Source organism: Diachasmimorpha longicaudata, chromosome 6 (assembly GCF_034640455.1).
Source record: "Diachasmimorpha longicaudata isolate KC_UGA_2023 chromosome 6, iyDiaLong2, whole genome shotgun sequence".
Classification (NCBI taxonomy): Eukaryota; Metazoa; Arthropoda; class Insecta; order Hymenoptera; family Braconidae; genus Diachasmimorpha; species Diachasmimorpha longicaudata.
Window position 1 is genome coordinate 3,835,835 of NC_087230.1, and position 18,241 is coordinate 3,854,075.

The following is an 18,241-nucleotide window of genomic DNA, read 5'->3' on the forward strand; positions in this document are numbered from 1 at the left end:
AGAGCCTTTCCAAAAACTCGCTACAACGCACTCCCTTTATTTTTGACTGAAGTGCCCATGATAAATCATGGGCCCTGATACCCAAGAGGGTCCCAACACAGGTGTGCTCTTTGATTCTCTCCACCGATCACCCCCTCATCCCGTGAGGATAAAACACATCTAACACTCGCAACGGGGTATCCCGAAGATACCCCCTCGTCCCGTCGCCCAGGATCGCGTTAAAAGCTACATTCCAATGGCCGCAACCAGTTCTGAATTGCTTTTAAAGATGGAGGAAGGGGATCTACCACCTTCTGGGGCCCTAACAAAAGGGGGGAGAGCATCAAAACATGATGTGAAGTGAATCGTGGATGACAATAAACTCGATCAATTCGTTCTCTTCTTTCAGATCGATTCGTGTAATTTGGTCGGGGGAGGGGGTGAAGGGACTTTTTTCCTTTGGGGGCGGGGGAGAAGGTGGAATAGAGATGTATAAACAACAGTTATCGTTTCTATACCCTTTCGAAGTGGTAATCTATGCTCCACCTCCTAATGACTGGGTTATTTCGGCTGATGTTTGGATTGTAGAAGACGTGGAGAGGAGCGATGGGAGAGATCGATTAGGATTTTTTTTCTAATTTTCATTTTAGCTTTTAGTTTTGAGAATTCATTGCACAATTCTCCCCCCCCCCTTCCCTTCTCTTTTCAGTAATTTTTTGTATTCCAAATCAGTTAACAATTTCTGAGATAGTCATCGATTTCTCGTATTTTTTTGAAATATATAATGACTCATTAAAATACTTCATTATCAGGATAACTAATTGGTTCTGCTCATCCAAGACAATTTATTCATCACGAAATAGAATTCCGGGCCTTGATTATAATCCATGAGTCACAGTGAAAAGTAGCGTTGAAGATGTGTTGAATTCCGCTCCAGTAAATCCAAACCAATTAAACGAAATTGAATATGTGTTCAACAATGTAACACACTGTCACACATCCGGGTGCTCTCTACAATGTCTCGGGATCAGTCTTCTCTCTGAATGCGTGAATTATAATCAGCGATAATGCGGCATTAGGTAATTTCTGTGCGATAAAAACTGGTGTATGGCTGTCTCATCTCTGCGTGCATCTACTCCCGATCTTGTCATTTCTCTCTTCAATGAATCATCGACATACTTAATTACCCCAGCAATTAAACTCGTCTGATATATCTCGGTTTATCAATTCTGTTTATTCCAAGAGACTTAAAATGAAGAATACAGAAAAATTGGAGAACGTCATTTTACTTTTGTTCGCTGCTTCTAATACTAATATTTTGGATTAATTTCCTAATTGTCTATTCTCATGATGTCAAGTGGAACAAATAAAAAAAAATGACTACAACTTTTATTTGCATTTTTTTAAAATGTATTTTTAATTTGAACATCTTTGAGACAAATCCCTAGGAAATCCCAGAATTTCAGAGTTGATTTCGAGAGGTCCTCGTTTGAAAAAACACTATCAAATGTTGTAAAAAAATTGTGCTATGAATTTTCTATTAAAGAAGAATGAAAAAATCTGAAAAATCAATTTTACACAATAGTCACCTCCTAGAAACTAATTGCAAACATTTGAAGATGATATAAATAGTGGAATAATTATAAAAAATGTTCAAAAATGTGATGTGGACACAGCTGTAATGTCGCCATCTTGCTTATCCCCCTCCATTCCCTCACAACGGCTTCAAACATGGCGGTGTCTCCACCTCGCATTTTCAATGTCTCTTAAAATTGTTAAAACGTTATGAAATCACCTTCAACACACTTCACCCGAATCCCACCGAGTGAACAAATTCTCCAAGTGATCTTTCACCATTTTCAAGCTGTTTTCGGCGGAGAAATCGCGATTCCAATTTTTTACGCAGCTTCTGTTATTCAATTCAAGTCTGAAAAATCTAAGAGCCCGGCTCTCGTCACTTTCCGGCCTCCATATAATATCCGAAAGCCTGACTAATATCCTCGGGTCGTCGGTCAGTCTCTCACTTCTGTTGTTTCTCTGTCCTTGTTCGACACCTCGGGATACTCCCGGGGAGTTTCCTCGCCATCGCCGTTCCATATTACCAGAAATCTCCCCTGCGACCACTCCCAGGTGCCCTCTTGTCTCCTCGATCCACCTTCCCAGGTCATTTTTACCCCGCCACACCGCCCAGAAAACGAGACAGCAACAAATCTTTTCATCTTTCCTAAAAGAACTGAAACGAGAGGGGAAAAAAAAATCATGAAATGAGGAAGGAAAGACTCCCGACCGCAGGCCTTTTTCTCGATAGCGAATTGGCAACAATGTTTTTAAATTGAAACCTGTGGCTTCGTGGAAGGGAGCGCTGGGCCTAAAAAAAATATATTTGAATTGATCAGACAAGTTTTACGAGGCTTTTACCTTTATCTCAGATAAAGTTTTAACTGCGTTTGGGAGTTTTCGCAGAAACTTGGTAATATCTTGGGAGATCGAGGTCAACGGGGGATGAAAATCACTTTGCCGTATACCTGGGATAATTTCCGATCCCAAACACTAGTTATAAACCCTTTTTGCCCCGTGTATTCCCACGACAGGGAGAAAATAAAATCGCACCTCGCGGAATCCCTTTTCCCTGGATCTGCACTATTTCGGGGGCCAAATGGGTTTATGACCAGTGTTTGGAATCGGAAATTCTCCGGGTCACCTGTTGGGGTCAATTTTGACCCCATCTCACTACCACGTCGCGAGATATCCTGGAAAATGTGTTTTGCCATTTTTTTTACTCGACTTTCAATCCACTAATTTGCGGTTTTTTCTATTTTTGAATTGAAAAAAAAAATGGCTAGCCTCTGGCACTGGCCTCCACTCGCGTCTCAAACTCCTCTGATATCGCACCCGCTTCTCTCCTGCCTCTGCCGTTACACTCACCACTGAGACAGGCTCCAACGGGCAAGTGGCAAGTGCCAGTTGCCCAGCAGCAGTTGCCACGGCTGGACACGCACTCCTGGTCCACTCCGGATACCCCCAACTTCACGGAAATATCAGTCCCAGGGAGTCTGTCAGTTGAAAAAGCTATCATTCACAGTAGCTCATCTTCGCAACGAAAAAAAATAACGAGGATTATTATTTTTTTTAATTTTCATTTACAAATGATGTGAAAACATTTATTCTCGCGAGGGCATCCTTAGCCTTCCTGGGACCCTGTAAATCCTGTGGATACACAGACAGCGTGATTATCCTTGGGGCAATATTCTGAAGCTAGGGGAGGGTGGAAAATGGTGCCAAGTGCGGTGAACGGAGTAAAAGTGTCAGACAAGTGAATTTTTCAACGTCTCCGAGGGTTTTTAGTGATTTATTTATTCTGAAAAGAGGATTCAAGGATGTGGGGAGAATCCAGGATGCTCATCCGAGTTATTATCTTCGCGATTGCTCTCGGGGGGTGTCACGTGGAGGGAAACACTACAGTTGCTATTGCTCAGGTGAGTTTTGATCTTGATTTTTTTTTGAGATTGTTTTGGGTGACTCAAGGGGTTGGAGATTATCAAGAAAATTGTCGCAAAGTTCTTTATGGTTTCTCTCTCTTGTTATGGGAAATTTGGGACAAAAAGCTTGAGCAGTGGGACTTGAAGAGGTAAGCTGAGGAACTTCTGTGGGGAATCTTTCAATAGAATGAGTTCTACAGAAGAAGCAAATTCAATCGTAGAATATTTTCTATTGAAAATTTCGCTGTGAAAAACGAACTGAGATAATCTAAAATTTCTAAGAGAATCGACAAACATTCGTGTAGAAGTTTCAAGAGGATTTCCCTGAATATTAGGTCGATTCCGAAGAAATTTTCTGGTGAATTCTCGGAATTCATTAAAATTTTCCCAGAATTTAGAGAGAATTTAACAGCAAATTTTCAGTTTTCTGTCAATTTTTTTTCTGACGTAAAAACTGACAAAATTTTTAATAAATATTCAGGAAATGGGAGTTCCACAAGAATTCACCAAGTTACCCCACGAAATTCTCTCGCAAGTGGTATTCCCTGAGTCATAAATAGTGATAAAAAAATGTTTAATAGTTGAAACCACAATCTACCAAAAAACTAAAATTCTCATAATTCCAATTATCTTCTCCATTGACCACTAAATTCGTCAATTACAGATGGAAAATTCATATTGAATCCTGCGGTGCGTAATTACACGAGACGTTGGGGGGATTTACCAACCATAATAAATCAATGGGTGTGTGATTACGGGTTTTAAATAACAGTAGACTATATTTCTAACTGCAGAGAGTTTGTCTCTCTAAATCAGAGAAACGAGATAAACCTCACGCGTGCCGCAATTAGAGTAGCCTTTTATTTGGAGCGCTTTTTTTTTTTATTCATTTTAATGAGTGAGTTGGACTGGGGAAATTAGTCGTCACACGCGAGACAACAGATTTATTAGTCAATGGAGTGACATAAACATGCATTGTAGTGCAGAAATTAGAGGGGGAGGGGCTTGAGGTAGTGATGTCCCCATTCTTATCTCAATTGGCTGGGGTGTGTGGAAAAATTGATGGAGATGGAGCGAGACTGATCGACTGGATGCTGAGTGATAAATTTCGATGAGTGAAATAATTTTATTGTAATTAATTAATCGTGAAAATTACGTGGAAGTCATTAATCCACAGGAGAGAAAAATGAGGGATGAAAGACGTTTTTTACAATTCATTATCGCTCTTTTTTTCTATTTGAATTTTTCGACATAAATTTTTCCATTTTTTTTTTGTCATTAAAAACTCAAAAATGGTAAAAAAACGTTTGAAATTTATTACTGAAAATTTCTCATAAAAAACAAGCTTTTCAAAAATGAATTCCTAATTAATAGAATTATTTTTATTGTAAAATAGTAAAGTGCTGTTAGGGAATGAAAAAAAAATTCATTAAAATAATTCCTGGAGACTGAGTTCACTCAATTACTCATCCTGATTCACTAAAAACATGTGAATCAACATCGGAGGCCCCGAAATGCGGAAATGAGAGAGCCCCGAGGGCATATGAAATGAAAATGAAAAAATAATGTTAAAAAATTGGAGAAAAAACAAAAAGTGTGTCAATAGAGTGGTTGTATATCTGGAGGAAGGGTCTAGGTGCATATTCATGGTGCGCCTGGAGAGGAAGGCAGCGGTACGTGTTATGAAATAAAAATGAACAAGGAGGAATTATAGATTACCAGGCTGCAGTGAGGGAGGAACTGGCTTGGCACATGAAGCCATTTAAATATTTGAGAACTCTGGGTACTTTACTTGCTTCTTGCTCACCTGGATCTAAGCCCATAGGCAAACAAACGAGATAAAAGTGGGATTGAGAGATGAATTTTCATGAATCAAGGAGAATTATTCCCATTCACTTGAAATTGTCGGAAGAGGAGAATAATTGTTGCACCATTTTATATTAAGTTAAAGTGAGTGATTGTTGGAAATAAATTTGTTCTGTTAGATTTCCTGAAACATCAGTTGCACAATTTTCAGATTAATTAATGGATAGGTTTTTGTCAGCAATTTTTTTAAAATTAATTGCGTTTCATTGTTAGAGGTAGAACATTATTATTCATGAGATTTTGAAATTTACGATCGCTACTCCAAGTTTTTATCAATAAAAGCACAAAATTTTCCGATGAATTATGTCATATGTGAATGTATTATCAGTCAGATAATATTCGTCTTCAGGACAACAATAATATCACCGAAGAATAATTAATAATCATAAGAATAAATAAATAATAATACTAAATGAAGAAAAATTTCATGCATTTTATGCTGAATGTAATTTTTTTGTAAAACAGAATCGACAAAAATTCCTCAGAATGAATTTTCTCCCCTCCATTCCCCTCTTTTTCCATATAAATTACAAAAAAATCATTTGAATAGAAAATATCTCAATTGAGTAAGTTAGAGAGGCAAATAAACTTCAATATTTTTTTTTTATACAATATCTATCCTCAAGGGTACAAAAAAAATTTGTTCGCCCAAAATTAGCGCGAGGCATCAAGTCCTCAAGGTCAGGCTTACTGTTTCTGATAAGATAATAGTTACGGAGAATTTTAATGATGAAAACAGGAAAATTGTGCACGGAAAAACGGACAACCGAGGAAAGACTTTCTTATCATCTAACTTGATTAAAAAAAATCAGTTCAACATTTTTTTCTTTTCAAGTGATGACAAGAAACACCGAAAATCTCTTTTGTAAACAGAACATCAACGACTTCCCGTGCAGTCTATTCAATTGGGAAATCCCTAGTAAATTCGGTAAAACAAACAAACATTCCACTCAAGAATAACATTCTTTTCTTTATCATTGCAGCGTGAAGGTCTGATTGTAGGTGTCAATCCGAAAAAACAAATAAAGAACGAATAATCCTAGGAAATTATGAAATAGCTAGATGTTTCCACCACCAGCACTTTGATTACATCAATATCAAAATACCGACTCTCTTAATTCCTCTCAGATATCATCAGCTGATCGTAATCATTTCTCAACTTAGATATCACTCCCTCCACCCACCGTAAAAATAATCGTTGACATGTTTTCATAAAAAGGAAAAAAAATCAACAGAAATTCTTCTAAAAATTGATTAAAATTATTGTACTCGTTAGACGATTTTGTTGAATTTTTGCAGAACTTCTATGGGGATTTCCCATAGAAATTCATCGACTGAAATTCCCCAAAGTTTTTATCCGCCCTTATCCACCAAAATAAAAAATTCAATAGAATCTCATCCCCAAAAATGACGATAGAAAATAGCTCAACAGAAAAATTTGTCAAATGCAATCGGAGCAGATATTTTCCATCGAAAAGATCTATGACCCGCCTCCAGTGCAACTGCAAATTTCATTAATGGGATCATCTCAAGGTCAACAGAACTCCGCGGAAATTCAATAGAAGTCCAACAGAATGTTCTAGGAATTTTTAATATTCACGTTTTTTCACGATTTTTTTTCGTACATGCAACAATAATTACTGACAAACTACTTGTGACTCGACTGGACGGCTATGTAAGCCGCTCGTAAATATCCATCTCTCGTATTACAAATCCCCTCCCCTCATTAGTTAGAAGGTGATTATTATGACAAGTACATTGGTGTGTATCGATGCGCAATTGGTGTATTAAAATATCCAGGAACCGCGGAGTGTACGTGTACGATGTACCAAGGATGTGACACAAAGTGCCCACTATCCGTGTTATAATTATCGAACCGACAGATCGATCATCGCTCGGGCGCCACTTCGACTTAATTAAAAGTGAAGAGAATGAAAGAGAAATAGAAATAAAAATTATTGGCGACGCAACGGCCTTGTCTGCCTTGTTTTAATCATTTTTTTGGTTTTCAGATTCGTTACAATTTATCATTTCATTTATCTTCTCATGAACTTCTAGAAACTCTATTTTCATTTATCGAATAATATTAACTCGATTTTTCATTGAATTTAATGAATATTTTGTTTTCGTTTCTGCAATTGACATTAAATATTTCCTGTTGAGAAAACTTTTTTTTCTTTCGGTCAAATTTGGAGTCTCGTGACGGTTGTCAAGTCATTTAGCTTTTTTTAAAAATAAAAAGAAAATTCCAACATATTTTTCGCATAATTGCACGAGTGATTCATAAACTACTTCCTACGGAGCAAAAATCCACCGAAATTCCCGGAAATCCATCTCGCCAGCTCATCATCACTACTCCGACGATCAACACACATCTAAATAACTACATGATCAATCACATGAACCTCGACCTTCCCCACAATATTATCAAATAAATTGTTATTCTGTTTATTGTCCGCGTGAAGATTGGAAAAGTGGAGCAGTTGAAGGAAGAAATGAGAGAGTGGTCTCGTACGCGATAACGGGGTATCGATAGTCGAAAAAAAGTCGTGTGGAATTTACTTTACATTGTCAGACTGGTGTACAACAGTGACGGAATGATCGATTGGTCATGATCAATTCAGGCGCCAAGAGAGAGAGAGAGAAAAAGGTGGAGTGAAATCGTGTTAAATCAGAAAAATCCTGATGGGTCTGGGGAATTCTCTGATTTTTACCAGAATTTTACAATTGTTTAAATTATGTGGTAAATTTCCCAGACTTTTTTTAAGGAACGAACGAAAACGAATAACGAAAGGTTTTTAAATAGATGTTATTTGTGCACTCGATAAATCTTTTATATTTTGTATTTAAATAATTTTTAGCTTTTCAATTGTCATCAGATGATCGCAATCGATTTTATCGAAATGTTCAGTGAAAAATAATCAACAAAATTTAATTTTACTGACGAAATTGAGCTGCGAGAATTTTCCAACTTCTTATTAAAGTTTCCCGCGGTTTTACTGCAGCTCCAGAGGGGAAAATTCAGAAAATTTCTTGAAAAATAGTCGCAGGTTTAGACGTGGAAAATCGAGGTGGGATCAAGAGCGGTTTTCGTTGCGGAATGAAGAATAGAGAAATTGAGTTACACCATATGGACGCATGTGTACATTTTGATAGCCTCCCCCTGGCGAAAATGAACGGTACAGATTAGTTATCAACATACCTGGGGTTCAAATACACACAAACATACCCAACTTGCCGATACTCTGAGATCTATAATTACGTGACGAAACCCGTGCGCAACAGGGGGAACCTGTTGGACCACAGACAGTTTCTTTACCTCGTTGGCTATGTCTGGATTGTGTCTATACCCAGATACGTTGAGAATTTATCATTCCCTCTGGAGTGTTGATCGGAGAAGAATTAGCTTTTCCGCTAAGGTCTCGATCTCTCGAAATCTCCGATTTGTTAATTTAAAAAGTGAAGATGTTAAAATAAATGTTACGTGAGCTGCAAATTAATGTCATCTTGTCTTTGTCCCTCAGGAAATTTCTAGACACTTTTTGCCTTTACACTTCTGGACTTTTCCTACAAATCCATGTTTTCCTTGGACACACGGAAAGGAAAATTCTTAAAAAATTAAGTGCCTATTCCATAATCTACCAGTTAAAATACTATTCCATAAAAATTACGGAACAATTACACATTTTTTCACTGAACCTTCCGATTTTTTTCTCCAACGCTCTGAGCTTTTTCCTCAAAGTTCACGAAAAAAACACTTCACTGTTCCGTAATTTTGACCGAATATTGCGTTCGACTTTGGCAGATTACAGAAGTGACACGTTATTTATAAAAAATGTTCTCTCTGGACATTTAAGTCTAAACAAGATGGGAACAGTTCATTCTCCTTAAGGTATTCATAGCTATGTCAGGAAAAATTTTTAAAATCAAGAAATTGATGATTCTTTGGAACTACATTCGTTGAAGTTCCTCAAAACGACATACAAAATTTGCAATAACTCCAGAGAACTGTAACAATGAAAACAATTTTTGAAGTACTCACTTATGTATGAGCTTAAATGAGGCGGTGGTAATTTTATGATCTTTCCTGCACTGCCGAGGTGTCGATAATGTAGGATCCCGGTGTAATTATCCTGCTCTGTCTACATAACACACGTAATTTTCCCCACAAATTAAATCTATGGAACTTCAACATTTGATCCATGAAGTAGCACAAGTTCAACGATTAATGGGTCAGTTGATATCCAGGGGGCAGAATGGGAAAAAACTTCAGATGTATATCTCCTCAAGTGTTTACATCTTTACCCCTCCTCTTGGCCAATCCAAATATTTTTCCCTATTTTTCTGAAAACATAAATGCAAACACAAATGTAAGTATAAATTTTCATGTAAAATGGATCGGGCATTTTACTAAAATCTATTTTCGTCGTTTCTTTGACTATCCGTGTGGTTTTCCGATACATCAAACGTTCTGCTGTCACTTGTTGCCCAGACGTATTCATTCCCAAGGACACGAGTTGCCAATTGGCACGGTGCATTAGGCCACGAGAAATCGATTTCACGATCGAGCAAACACATCGAGTTCTGCATATTCTGGGATTTTTTTTTACTTTTGAAATTTCAAAAGGAGACATTTGAGAGGCGAGACGATGGAATATGTCAGAGTTCAAAAGGTGTGAAAAATATGTCAGGATATATGAGATAAGGAGGAATATGTAGAATTGATAACTCAATCGACGGTAACATGTGTCTTCAATCGTTCGTGAAATTACCACCATTTCCCTGGCTACTTCATGGCCTCGTAAACGTCAGGCTGGATTACCAGTGAGTTTCAACAAGTGACTTCTGTATTCCCGCGAAGGCTTTCATTACTCTTCAGCCACTTCTTATTTGCACAATGACGGGGGTGAAGAGATAACGATGCCCCGGTTGTTTTCCTCTTCTGTAAAAAATTGTTTCGGATTTTACTTCCATTTTAAGAGGCTTCCAGAGCAGGAGAAAGATGGCGAAGGGCGGAAAAACTTTTACGTCACAATTTCTTAGCTAAAAGTGATGGGAAAAGTCAAAAGAATTGATTAAAAAATTATTTCATTTTTTAAAAATCGAATGCTGAGAGAGGGACATTTGTTGAGGAGAGTAAATAACTTTTGAAGGTGACTGAAAATGCGAGGTGGAGGACGCCATCTTTAATATCATTTGTCCAGAGAAAAGAGTGAAAATAGGAAAATGTTCTTTCGTTGAAAAAAATTTTTTTATTCGTTATTTCCTTTGATGTTACAAATGTCTTTTGTATTTTACATCGACTCCTGCCTTTTTGAGAAATAAATAATAACAATGAAACAGTGTAATTTTTCCAAAAGAAAATACAATTGTTCATGGAATTTATTGAATTTTTTACGAAATAATTAAGTGAATTATTTGATCACAATTACTCCTTTTTATAACAAAAAATACACCTCGAACATTTTCCATCAACTTTCACATTTCCTCATTTAATCAACAAATAAAATTCACCCATTGACCCCATGAAATACTCTCGCCCCTCGCCCACAGTTGAATTTCACAAAAAAAAAACAATAGCAATTACTCGTCTGGTGCAATGCAGCATTGACCCCTGTCCGGTACGTAATTCACCGCCAAGAATAGAGGCAGATCCATTCATCACTGACTCGAAAAAATGTGGTTTACGTTTTCAACGATTTAATTTTTATTTTCGGTGATTTGTTGTTTCAGGAGGAATGTCGGAAGAGAATAGCTGAATGTTTCATGTCAGACGGTGCTACTACACCGGTATGTGGCAGTGATGGGGTGACCTATCCGTCTCAGTGTCGAGTGGTCACCAGACAGTGTCAGGGCGAGTCAATTCTCATTAAACACACTGGTCCATGTCCAGGTAATCCAATGGGAATTAGTCTGATTGTATTTAGATTTGTCCATTAATGCTGGATGAGAGAGAGATGGATGGAATGCTCTGATTGATCCTGGGAGATGGGCACAATAATCAAGTACCTCATTTCAATTAGTTTAACACGATTATGTACTTACTCAGATTTAAATCAGCTGGTAAAGAAATTAATTTCCAGAACTCACGATGAATTATTCAATTAAATTGCACAATGCACATTCAGGAGAACGAAAAATCGTTGGAAGTCTCCAGACAATGAAATGAATAAAATTTTCGGAAAAATCAAGAAAAAGAAAAACAGTTTAAAAAATGGCGAAAAGTTTATCTTCTCGGGAAATTCAATGAATGCAAAAAAATTGCAGAAACCCCTCCGTGCTTGTCGGCCCGAGCGACGTCCCGTCCGGGCTCTCGGCCCGTCTGTCGTCCAGACGGCACTTGGGCGCCAGTCCAGTGTCACACGGAAACTGGCTACTGCTGGTGTGTGACACCTCAGGGCCGTCCACTTCCGGATACCTCGGTGAAGAACGAAAAGCCGAGATGCAGGAAGGCGGCTTCCTCATCCTCGGAGACAGCCTCCACGCGGAGCGCCCAGCGAAGACGCTCTCCAAACTGGAAACAACGTCGCCAGTACACAGGACGGCACAGGAACACCTGTGATAGAGCGGAAAAATCGACATTCAACACTAACCTCATCGGGAATTTCAAGATTGAGTACAGGAGGACGAACATCTCGGCTGATGGTAAGTGATTTCAAAATAAATATGATAATGCCCGAAAAGCTTTAGGCACAATCGAAAATTTTAGAATTGAAAAATAAAATCGATCCTTATCGAGCAACGTCTCGAATTACCTAGACCCGATTACCAATCGATAAAATAAACAACGGTATGATTTACTCAACGGCCAAAAAATCCTTGAAAATTTTAAATAAACCTCAGCGTGAGATTTATTAATAGCACCTGAATGAATTTAAAAGAACACTCATGGGCACAATATCACGAAGGAAAGGATAATGAAAGGTGGTAATGCCAGTGATAATAAAAAAAGAATGACTGAAAATAATAATACGAAAGAGGTATACGTACTTGGGTAATTGCTGGTTGTCGTGGACGTAATGAAAGTGATAATTGCCAGGCCAAGTTGCATCTGATTATACTGGTATGCAGGGAGTTATTCAAGTAACACACACTTGGGGGGCTTTTTAACTTTTTCGTTTGGATACACTTGTGGTTTAATTTATGCACCACCAGAGACACTTGCCAGTTGCATTCCATGGCTTTATGGACCTATAGAGATTGGTATTTAAGTGAGAAACTGCGCTTTCGTGATGGAGCATTTTGTTTCTCAATTTTATACAATTTTTTGACGATGGGGACGAGAAGTTTATCGACAATGAAGAGATATTTTTGTTCTTCACGTTGAGGACGTTCAAGGATTTTTGAAATTTTCTGTAGACTGCGCCATAGATTAAATGTTCAATTATCAAATGATATTATTGATACAGAATTATTGTTCGTAAATGAAAAATCGTTTTGTATTCTTCTCTGTATAATTTTTATCGTTAATTATTGTTGATGCAATTTTATCAAACGATAACGGCAATTAATTACAGTGATTTAGGGAATAAAAAGATAAATAACGATTGATGATGCTAATGAGGAATGTCAACATGATGTCAATAACTCGTAATAACTAACAACTATTATTACTGACACATAAACAGGTGATAAAAACGTGGAGCGCGTTCTATCCTGGAAATTTCTGACCCTCGATAAAGACGGTGACGGTTATCTCGACAGAAACGAGTACAAAGAGCTACGTAGACTCGCTAGAAAAGCTGTGAGGCCGAAGAAGTGCGCTCGTACATTCGCAAGGACTTGCGATCTCAATCAGGATCTCAAACTCTCCAGGCAAGAGTGGGGCGCTTGTCTGGCCAACGACTTCAAACGTAAGTTCATTATTTTCATAAATCTACGCTCACGAAATAAATTTAATTGAAAATCCCCAGAATTTGATTGACAATGATATTAAATGTTGGATTTCGTTTCAAATTTGTATTAATCTCAAACGAAAAAAATCTACCACAAGTGCAACGAAATTGTCTCCAAAATTCTCAAAGTTTTTTCATTAAATTTTTTTCACACGTAGAACCCTTGTAATCACTAACACGTGGTGAATGTGACTGTTGGGATTTATTTTTTGTGATTAAAACTTCTCTTAACAAATCGTAGCTCAATTAAACCAAAATTTCAATCCGTGAAAATCACCGGATTCCACTACTATGTAAATGGATAAAACATTGATTCAATTTGTTGAACCCCACGTTTATGTCTGCGCTGAAGAATTCAAAACGATTGAGACATTCTAGACGATTGGCAACATGACTCAGGAAAGTAACTTGCACTGTCGTAAAAGGCAGGATGTTGTTTAGAGAAACTTGAGTTGATGTCCTGTCCCCGGAAGTTTATTGCCCACACGGCTTTTAAACATGTGTAACGAAGAAATTGAAGTCAATTGAATGTGAAACGAGAGGACAGACGAAAATTGTGCGAGGGCTCCACACACGAGGAATTGTTCAGTATTAATAATGCATTCGTAAATCTTCCTCTACCCACGTACGTCCACTGCTCTCGTAGAGCTCTCGAATTTTGAGTATTCGGGGACAGAAAAATACTGGAAAAAGTATTTGTAAATTTCCCTGATAAATTATTCTATGAAAATCAATCTTCATCTCGACTGATAATTTTGTACGTGTAAATATTACTTCAGTGGGGCATGCATTTTTTTAAAATGCAGCTGGGGGAAAAGTTCATATTTTTTTTCTGATGAGCGGCAGAAAAGTGATACCTTTCTCTCCTTGGCCAGAAAGTTTCACGTGGAGAGAATTTTTTTTTTAATTACGTGCCTGTTCCTTAACCTGCCAGTCAAAATTATGGAACAGGCCCCCATTTTTTCCTGAAAAGTTACTGAAAAATTGCGTAACTGTTCCGTGATTTTCAACAAATATTGTTTTGATAGGCAGATCATGGAACAGACACGTAATTTTTAAACAATTTTTCTCTTCCTGCACTTTTCTCCAGCTCTTCAGACAGCAAAAAATGAACTTTACGTTCCAGGTGGGTTGAAATAATATATTATGCTCCTAGGGGGCAAAATAGCATGAGACTCTCGGGCACAATATACTTTTTTTACTGTCCCGCTCCAGGACTTTCCCAAATTACACGAACAGCCTCCGCAGGGATTAAACAACGAGGGGAAAAAATAAAGAAAAAAGTAATAGTAACTGCTAATTTTGGCACCTCCCCCTCCTCACCGCATCAACCCCAATGAAATTCATTGCTAATTCACCAGACCTGTTCTCCCTTGGCGAAGGTGAACCAGTCGATAAAAAATCCAATCAAACTGCACTCAATCATGAATATTAAACGTATGAATGGATGAATGAATGTCCTGACCGATTGGAGTTGAACAGTCGGCCATTGTTGACGTACACAAGCCTTGTTATCATTTAGTACGTTTGTTCTTGTCGCTGAATGGTGCAGACGGACGACGCGAGATACTCGAGGCCCAGAAGACGAGGGCCACAGATCAAGGTGAGTTCACTTCCGCCACCCCTCCACCCCCCCAAGGTCGGCATTGAGTGCATGTTTTGAATGAACTACAATCGGTTTATCATTTCGTCACCCACCCTCGAGACTAGCAAGAAGACAAAGAGACGCTGATCAAGAAATTGCTATTTTTTTGTTATATCAATTTTTATTGTTTGTTTATATTGATTTTTGTCTTGCTTTTCAGTCATTTTTTTGTGTTAACATGCATGGGAGTTTCTTCTGGTGATAACGGTTTTCAAAATTTACATATTTTTTTTGCTCTTACTCTTCAGTTGTTAACTGGCATTAACAATTAATTATTTAATTGATGTTATGAAGTGGTATTTTTTACGGAACACAATTGATTGAATAGACGTTGATGTTATTTGTTGGATTGGAAATGCAACTTATATTAGAAACTTTGTATACATATTTTGTATGTACATTTTTTAGTTTGAAAAATGGTTGGAAAAGATCATTCGATTGCCCACAAAATATTATGAAAGTAAACTTTTTCATCGATATCTATCGGTTCTGGTTTATTACTCTTTACCACTTCATGACTGATGTTGATTTTGAGATGTTGAACGCAGAATAATTTTGGTTGTGATGCAGTTTTAAAGGGGAATCCCCCGCCGGTTCACGCAAGGCCGACGTTCAATGATGATCCACCGGAGACGAAGGAAGAAAACGATGGTAATGTACATCAAATAAATCATAGACTAGTTATAGTTCTATTAGGTATCTATCAGAGCAATTAAGAAGGTCAAGTCACTAATCTAACCCAAGAAAATATAAATAACTATTAATCCTGGGATGATTCTAACTATCAGTTTTAGGGTAGATTAGGTTGGGGTGATTGGGTAGATAAATCATTTGAAAATAAGTGATTCAGTAGACTTCCAATTCAGATTATCATCAAATCATTATAAATGAGCCCCATATTTTATGAAATTATTCTATTGAACTGTTGATAAATTACTAATAAAATATAAACGATCAGATACAGAATGAAATACTGAAAAATGGATTAGGGTAAACCCATCAATCTCGTCAGAAGTACAGTTAGAAAATTAGTGGGATGAAATGGCCGTCAGTTAGACCTTCCCCACAGCATTAGACGTCTGACATTTGAATCAACTGATTTTTTATATTCGTATTTACCAGCGATCGACTGCATTTCTGATCGAAAATCGGTGCTGGAGGATCAAAGGCAGAATTCCCAGGAGAAATTTTACATCCCCCAGTGCACACCCGACGGAAGATACCACAAGGTTCAGTGCTACTCAGGGTATTGCTGGTGTGTTTATCAGGACACTGGTAAACCAATACCAGGGACATCCTCCAAGGATCGTGCGCCCAACTGCAATCCAGTTCCACCACCGAGTAGACCGATGAAAGGTTGGTGAATGCTAGGCCACTTCATTAGTCCTTAATTAGTCATTGGGTATTGATGAGTACAAGGGGGATGGGACAGATGAAAGGGGGGCGAGGGAGTGCTAAGGGACTTTTGAAATTTAAGAAACCTATTTTTTTAGGATTTTGCAAATTTATTTCCGTTATTTTCCGTTTTTTTCATTTAAAAAATCCACCAAAAAAATCATATTCATCCTCTATTTTTGTGAAAAATATGTTGATATAACAATTTTACTTGATTAACCACTTAATCGATGAGCACCCCTATTTCGTCCTCGTAACCTTCATCACTGAGATATTTACATAATTAGAGTTATCAACTCAATTGTAAAGAATATTAGAATTTTATTTTAATTCGAAAAGCAAATTGCTTCTAATTGTCATTCCTTCCATTTTTTTAAATTAAAAAATTATGTAATGACTCAAGCATCGAATGACAAATGATAATAATCTCGCAGGATGTCCAGAATCTAAGAAGCAACTGTTCCTCCGCGATCTCATGGACCTCATGGACAAGAGGATGCAGGACTCCAGCACAGACTCAGCGGAGGCTACCGACAAATGGCGAGCCTCCAAGGAGGAGCGAGTGGCTACCTGGCACTTTGTCATGCTCGATAAAAACAAAAACAAAGTCTTGGAGAAAAAGGAGTGGAAGAGTTTCCGCACAATGGTGGCCAACAGCAGGCAGCTGAGAAGATGTGGCAAGAAGCTCCCCAGGTACTGCGACATCAACAACGACAGGAGGATCAGTATGACTGAGTGGCTGAGTTGCCTGAACGCGCAAAAGCCCTCTCAAGGTAAAGAACGTCCTAATGAACGGTATCTTTGACACAACACACCGATGGAACGTGTCGACATTTGAGTAGAAACTTTTTGAATTTAGAAATTTTCCGAAAAAATATATAGACGATCTGATTAATAACCTTTTAATACTTAGTGAGTAAATTTTCATCAGTCAGATTGTAATTAATTATTCTGTTTCCCAAATAAAAACATGAGCTCTTTTTCAAATGCTATCAAATTTTTTCGTTCAATGTTATTATCTACTAAGTGGTATAATTTGAAACTGATTTTTTGTCACTATGAGACCCCCAAAAAGAGTGAATAAATATTTTTAACAAACTGGAAAAAATTAAAAACATTTTCAGCCAACTTTTCAAATAAATATTAAGAAATAAGAATTTTCACGAACATTAATTGATAATAATGCATCTCATAATTTTTCAAAAATATTTTTTAATCTTCCAGGTGACAGTGTAGAGAATACATCGACCCAAAAACCCCGAAGAACAGGTCCAAACCCCTTGGACCAGTTCCTGAACGATGACGACTGAATCACCGAAGTATAAATGCCCCCCCCCCCCTCTCAAGACTAGATTTGTATCGATCGAAATTTATTTCTCCCCTCAAAACTCATCTTTTTTACACAGTGATAGAAACTAGATATATTCGATAAATTTACGCAGCGACACTTATAAGTATTATGCACGTAATTATGTATTTATGTTGAATATGTATATGTATTTTTGCATGAAAAATATGGTGCTTGAGCACTGTTATCGATTTTTTTACGTGCTAGGATTATTTGTCTGTCTTAAACTGAAAAAAAAACTTTTTCATGGACTCCATACGAAAACTGGTGACGGCTATTTTTCGAATATTTTTAAGACTACTGGGTCAATAGTCTAGATATCAACAAAATAACGTCGCCAACTTTTCCTTTGAGTGATTCGCCATTCTCCCATTTTCAATTATCCAATTCCTCACTCGATAAATCCTCGATAAGTCGAAAAAAAAAATTATCTAGAGCAATAACAAAGTGTAGATGTGTCTATAAAACTGTAATTATCAATTAATAATTAATAATTGAATTTAAAAACAATGTCCAGTGTTTATCAGGAGTGCAATAAATTTCATTTATGCTATGAGTCTCTTGACAAGTGATTTCTCAATTGTCAATAATGTCAATGATGATTACATGATTCGCTGCATTACGCAGTTATTCA

The 18,241-nt window shown here is 37.4% G+C and overlaps 2 protein-coding genes across 5 annotated transcripts; one reads left to right on the top strand and one right to left on the bottom strand.

Annotated features, from left to right (window-relative positions):
* Positions 1-1,366: 1,366 nt before the first annotated feature.
* Positions 1,367-11,060, bottom strand: LOC135164130 (uncharacterized). Of its 2 annotated transcripts, XR_010299231.1 has the most exons (4): positions 10,912-11,060; positions 10,097-10,266; positions 9,367-9,668; positions 1,367-2,212 (listed from the first exon to the last, which is right to left on the bottom strand). XR_010299231.1 is itself a non-coding variant. In XM_064124215.1 (2 exons), the coding sequence occupies exons 1-2, from the start codon at positions 3,053-3,055 to the stop codon at positions 1,992-1,994; spliced, it is 372 nt and encodes a 123-aa protein (XP_063980285.1). In that variant the 3' UTR covers positions 1,367-1,991. The 2 variants fall into 2 exon arrangements, 1 of the variants encoding a protein (XP_063980285.1); XM_064124215.1 differs by lacking the exons at positions 9,367-9,668; positions 10,097-10,266; positions 10,912-11,060 and adding an exon at positions 2,905-3,055.
* LOC135164128 (SPARC-related modular calcium-binding protein 1-like) lies at positions 2,956-18,160 on the top strand. 3 transcript variants are annotated; one of them, XM_064124211.1, is made up of 9 exons: positions 2,956-3,455; positions 11,058-11,217; positions 11,592-11,969; positions 12,953-13,177; positions 14,742-14,822; positions 15,435-15,515; positions 15,987-16,220; positions 16,694-17,032; positions 17,484-18,160. In XM_064124211.1, exons 1-9 carry the CDS (start codon positions 3,357-3,359, stop codon positions 17,567-17,569), a joined length of 1,683 nt encoding a protein of 560 aa, XP_063980281.1. In that variant the 5' UTR covers positions 2,956-3,356; the 3' UTR covers positions 17,570-18,160. The 3 variants fall into 3 exon arrangements, with proteins under 3 accessions (XP_063980281.1, XP_063980282.1, XP_063980283.1); XM_064124212.1 differs by having other exon boundaries at positions 14,772-14,822; XM_064124213.1 differs by lacking the exon at positions 14,742-14,822 and having other exon boundaries at positions 2,958-3,455.
* Positions 18,161-18,241: the final 81 nt, after the last annotated feature.

Coding starts and splice junctions, on each gene's coding strand:
- LOC135164130 (XM_064124215.1), bottom strand. CDS start 3,055: ATGATAGCTTTTTCAACTGACAGACTCCCTGGGACTGATATTTCCGTG. Junction 2,213..2,904: donor CGTTGGAGCCTGTCTCAGTG/GTGAGTGTAACG, acceptor CTCTCGTTTCAG/TTCTTTTAGGAAAGATGAAA.
- LOC135164128 (XM_064124211.1), top strand. CDS start 3,357: ATGTGGGGAGAATCCAGGATGCTCATCCGAGTTATTATCTTCGCGATT. Junction 11,970..12,952: donor GACGAACATCTCGGCTGATG/GTAAGTGATTTC, acceptor ACACATAAACAG/GTGATAAAAACGTGGAGCGC. Junction 14,823..15,434: donor GACGAGGGCCACAGATCAAG/GTGAGTTCACTT, acceptor GTTGTGATGCAG/TTTTAAAGGGGAATCCCCCG.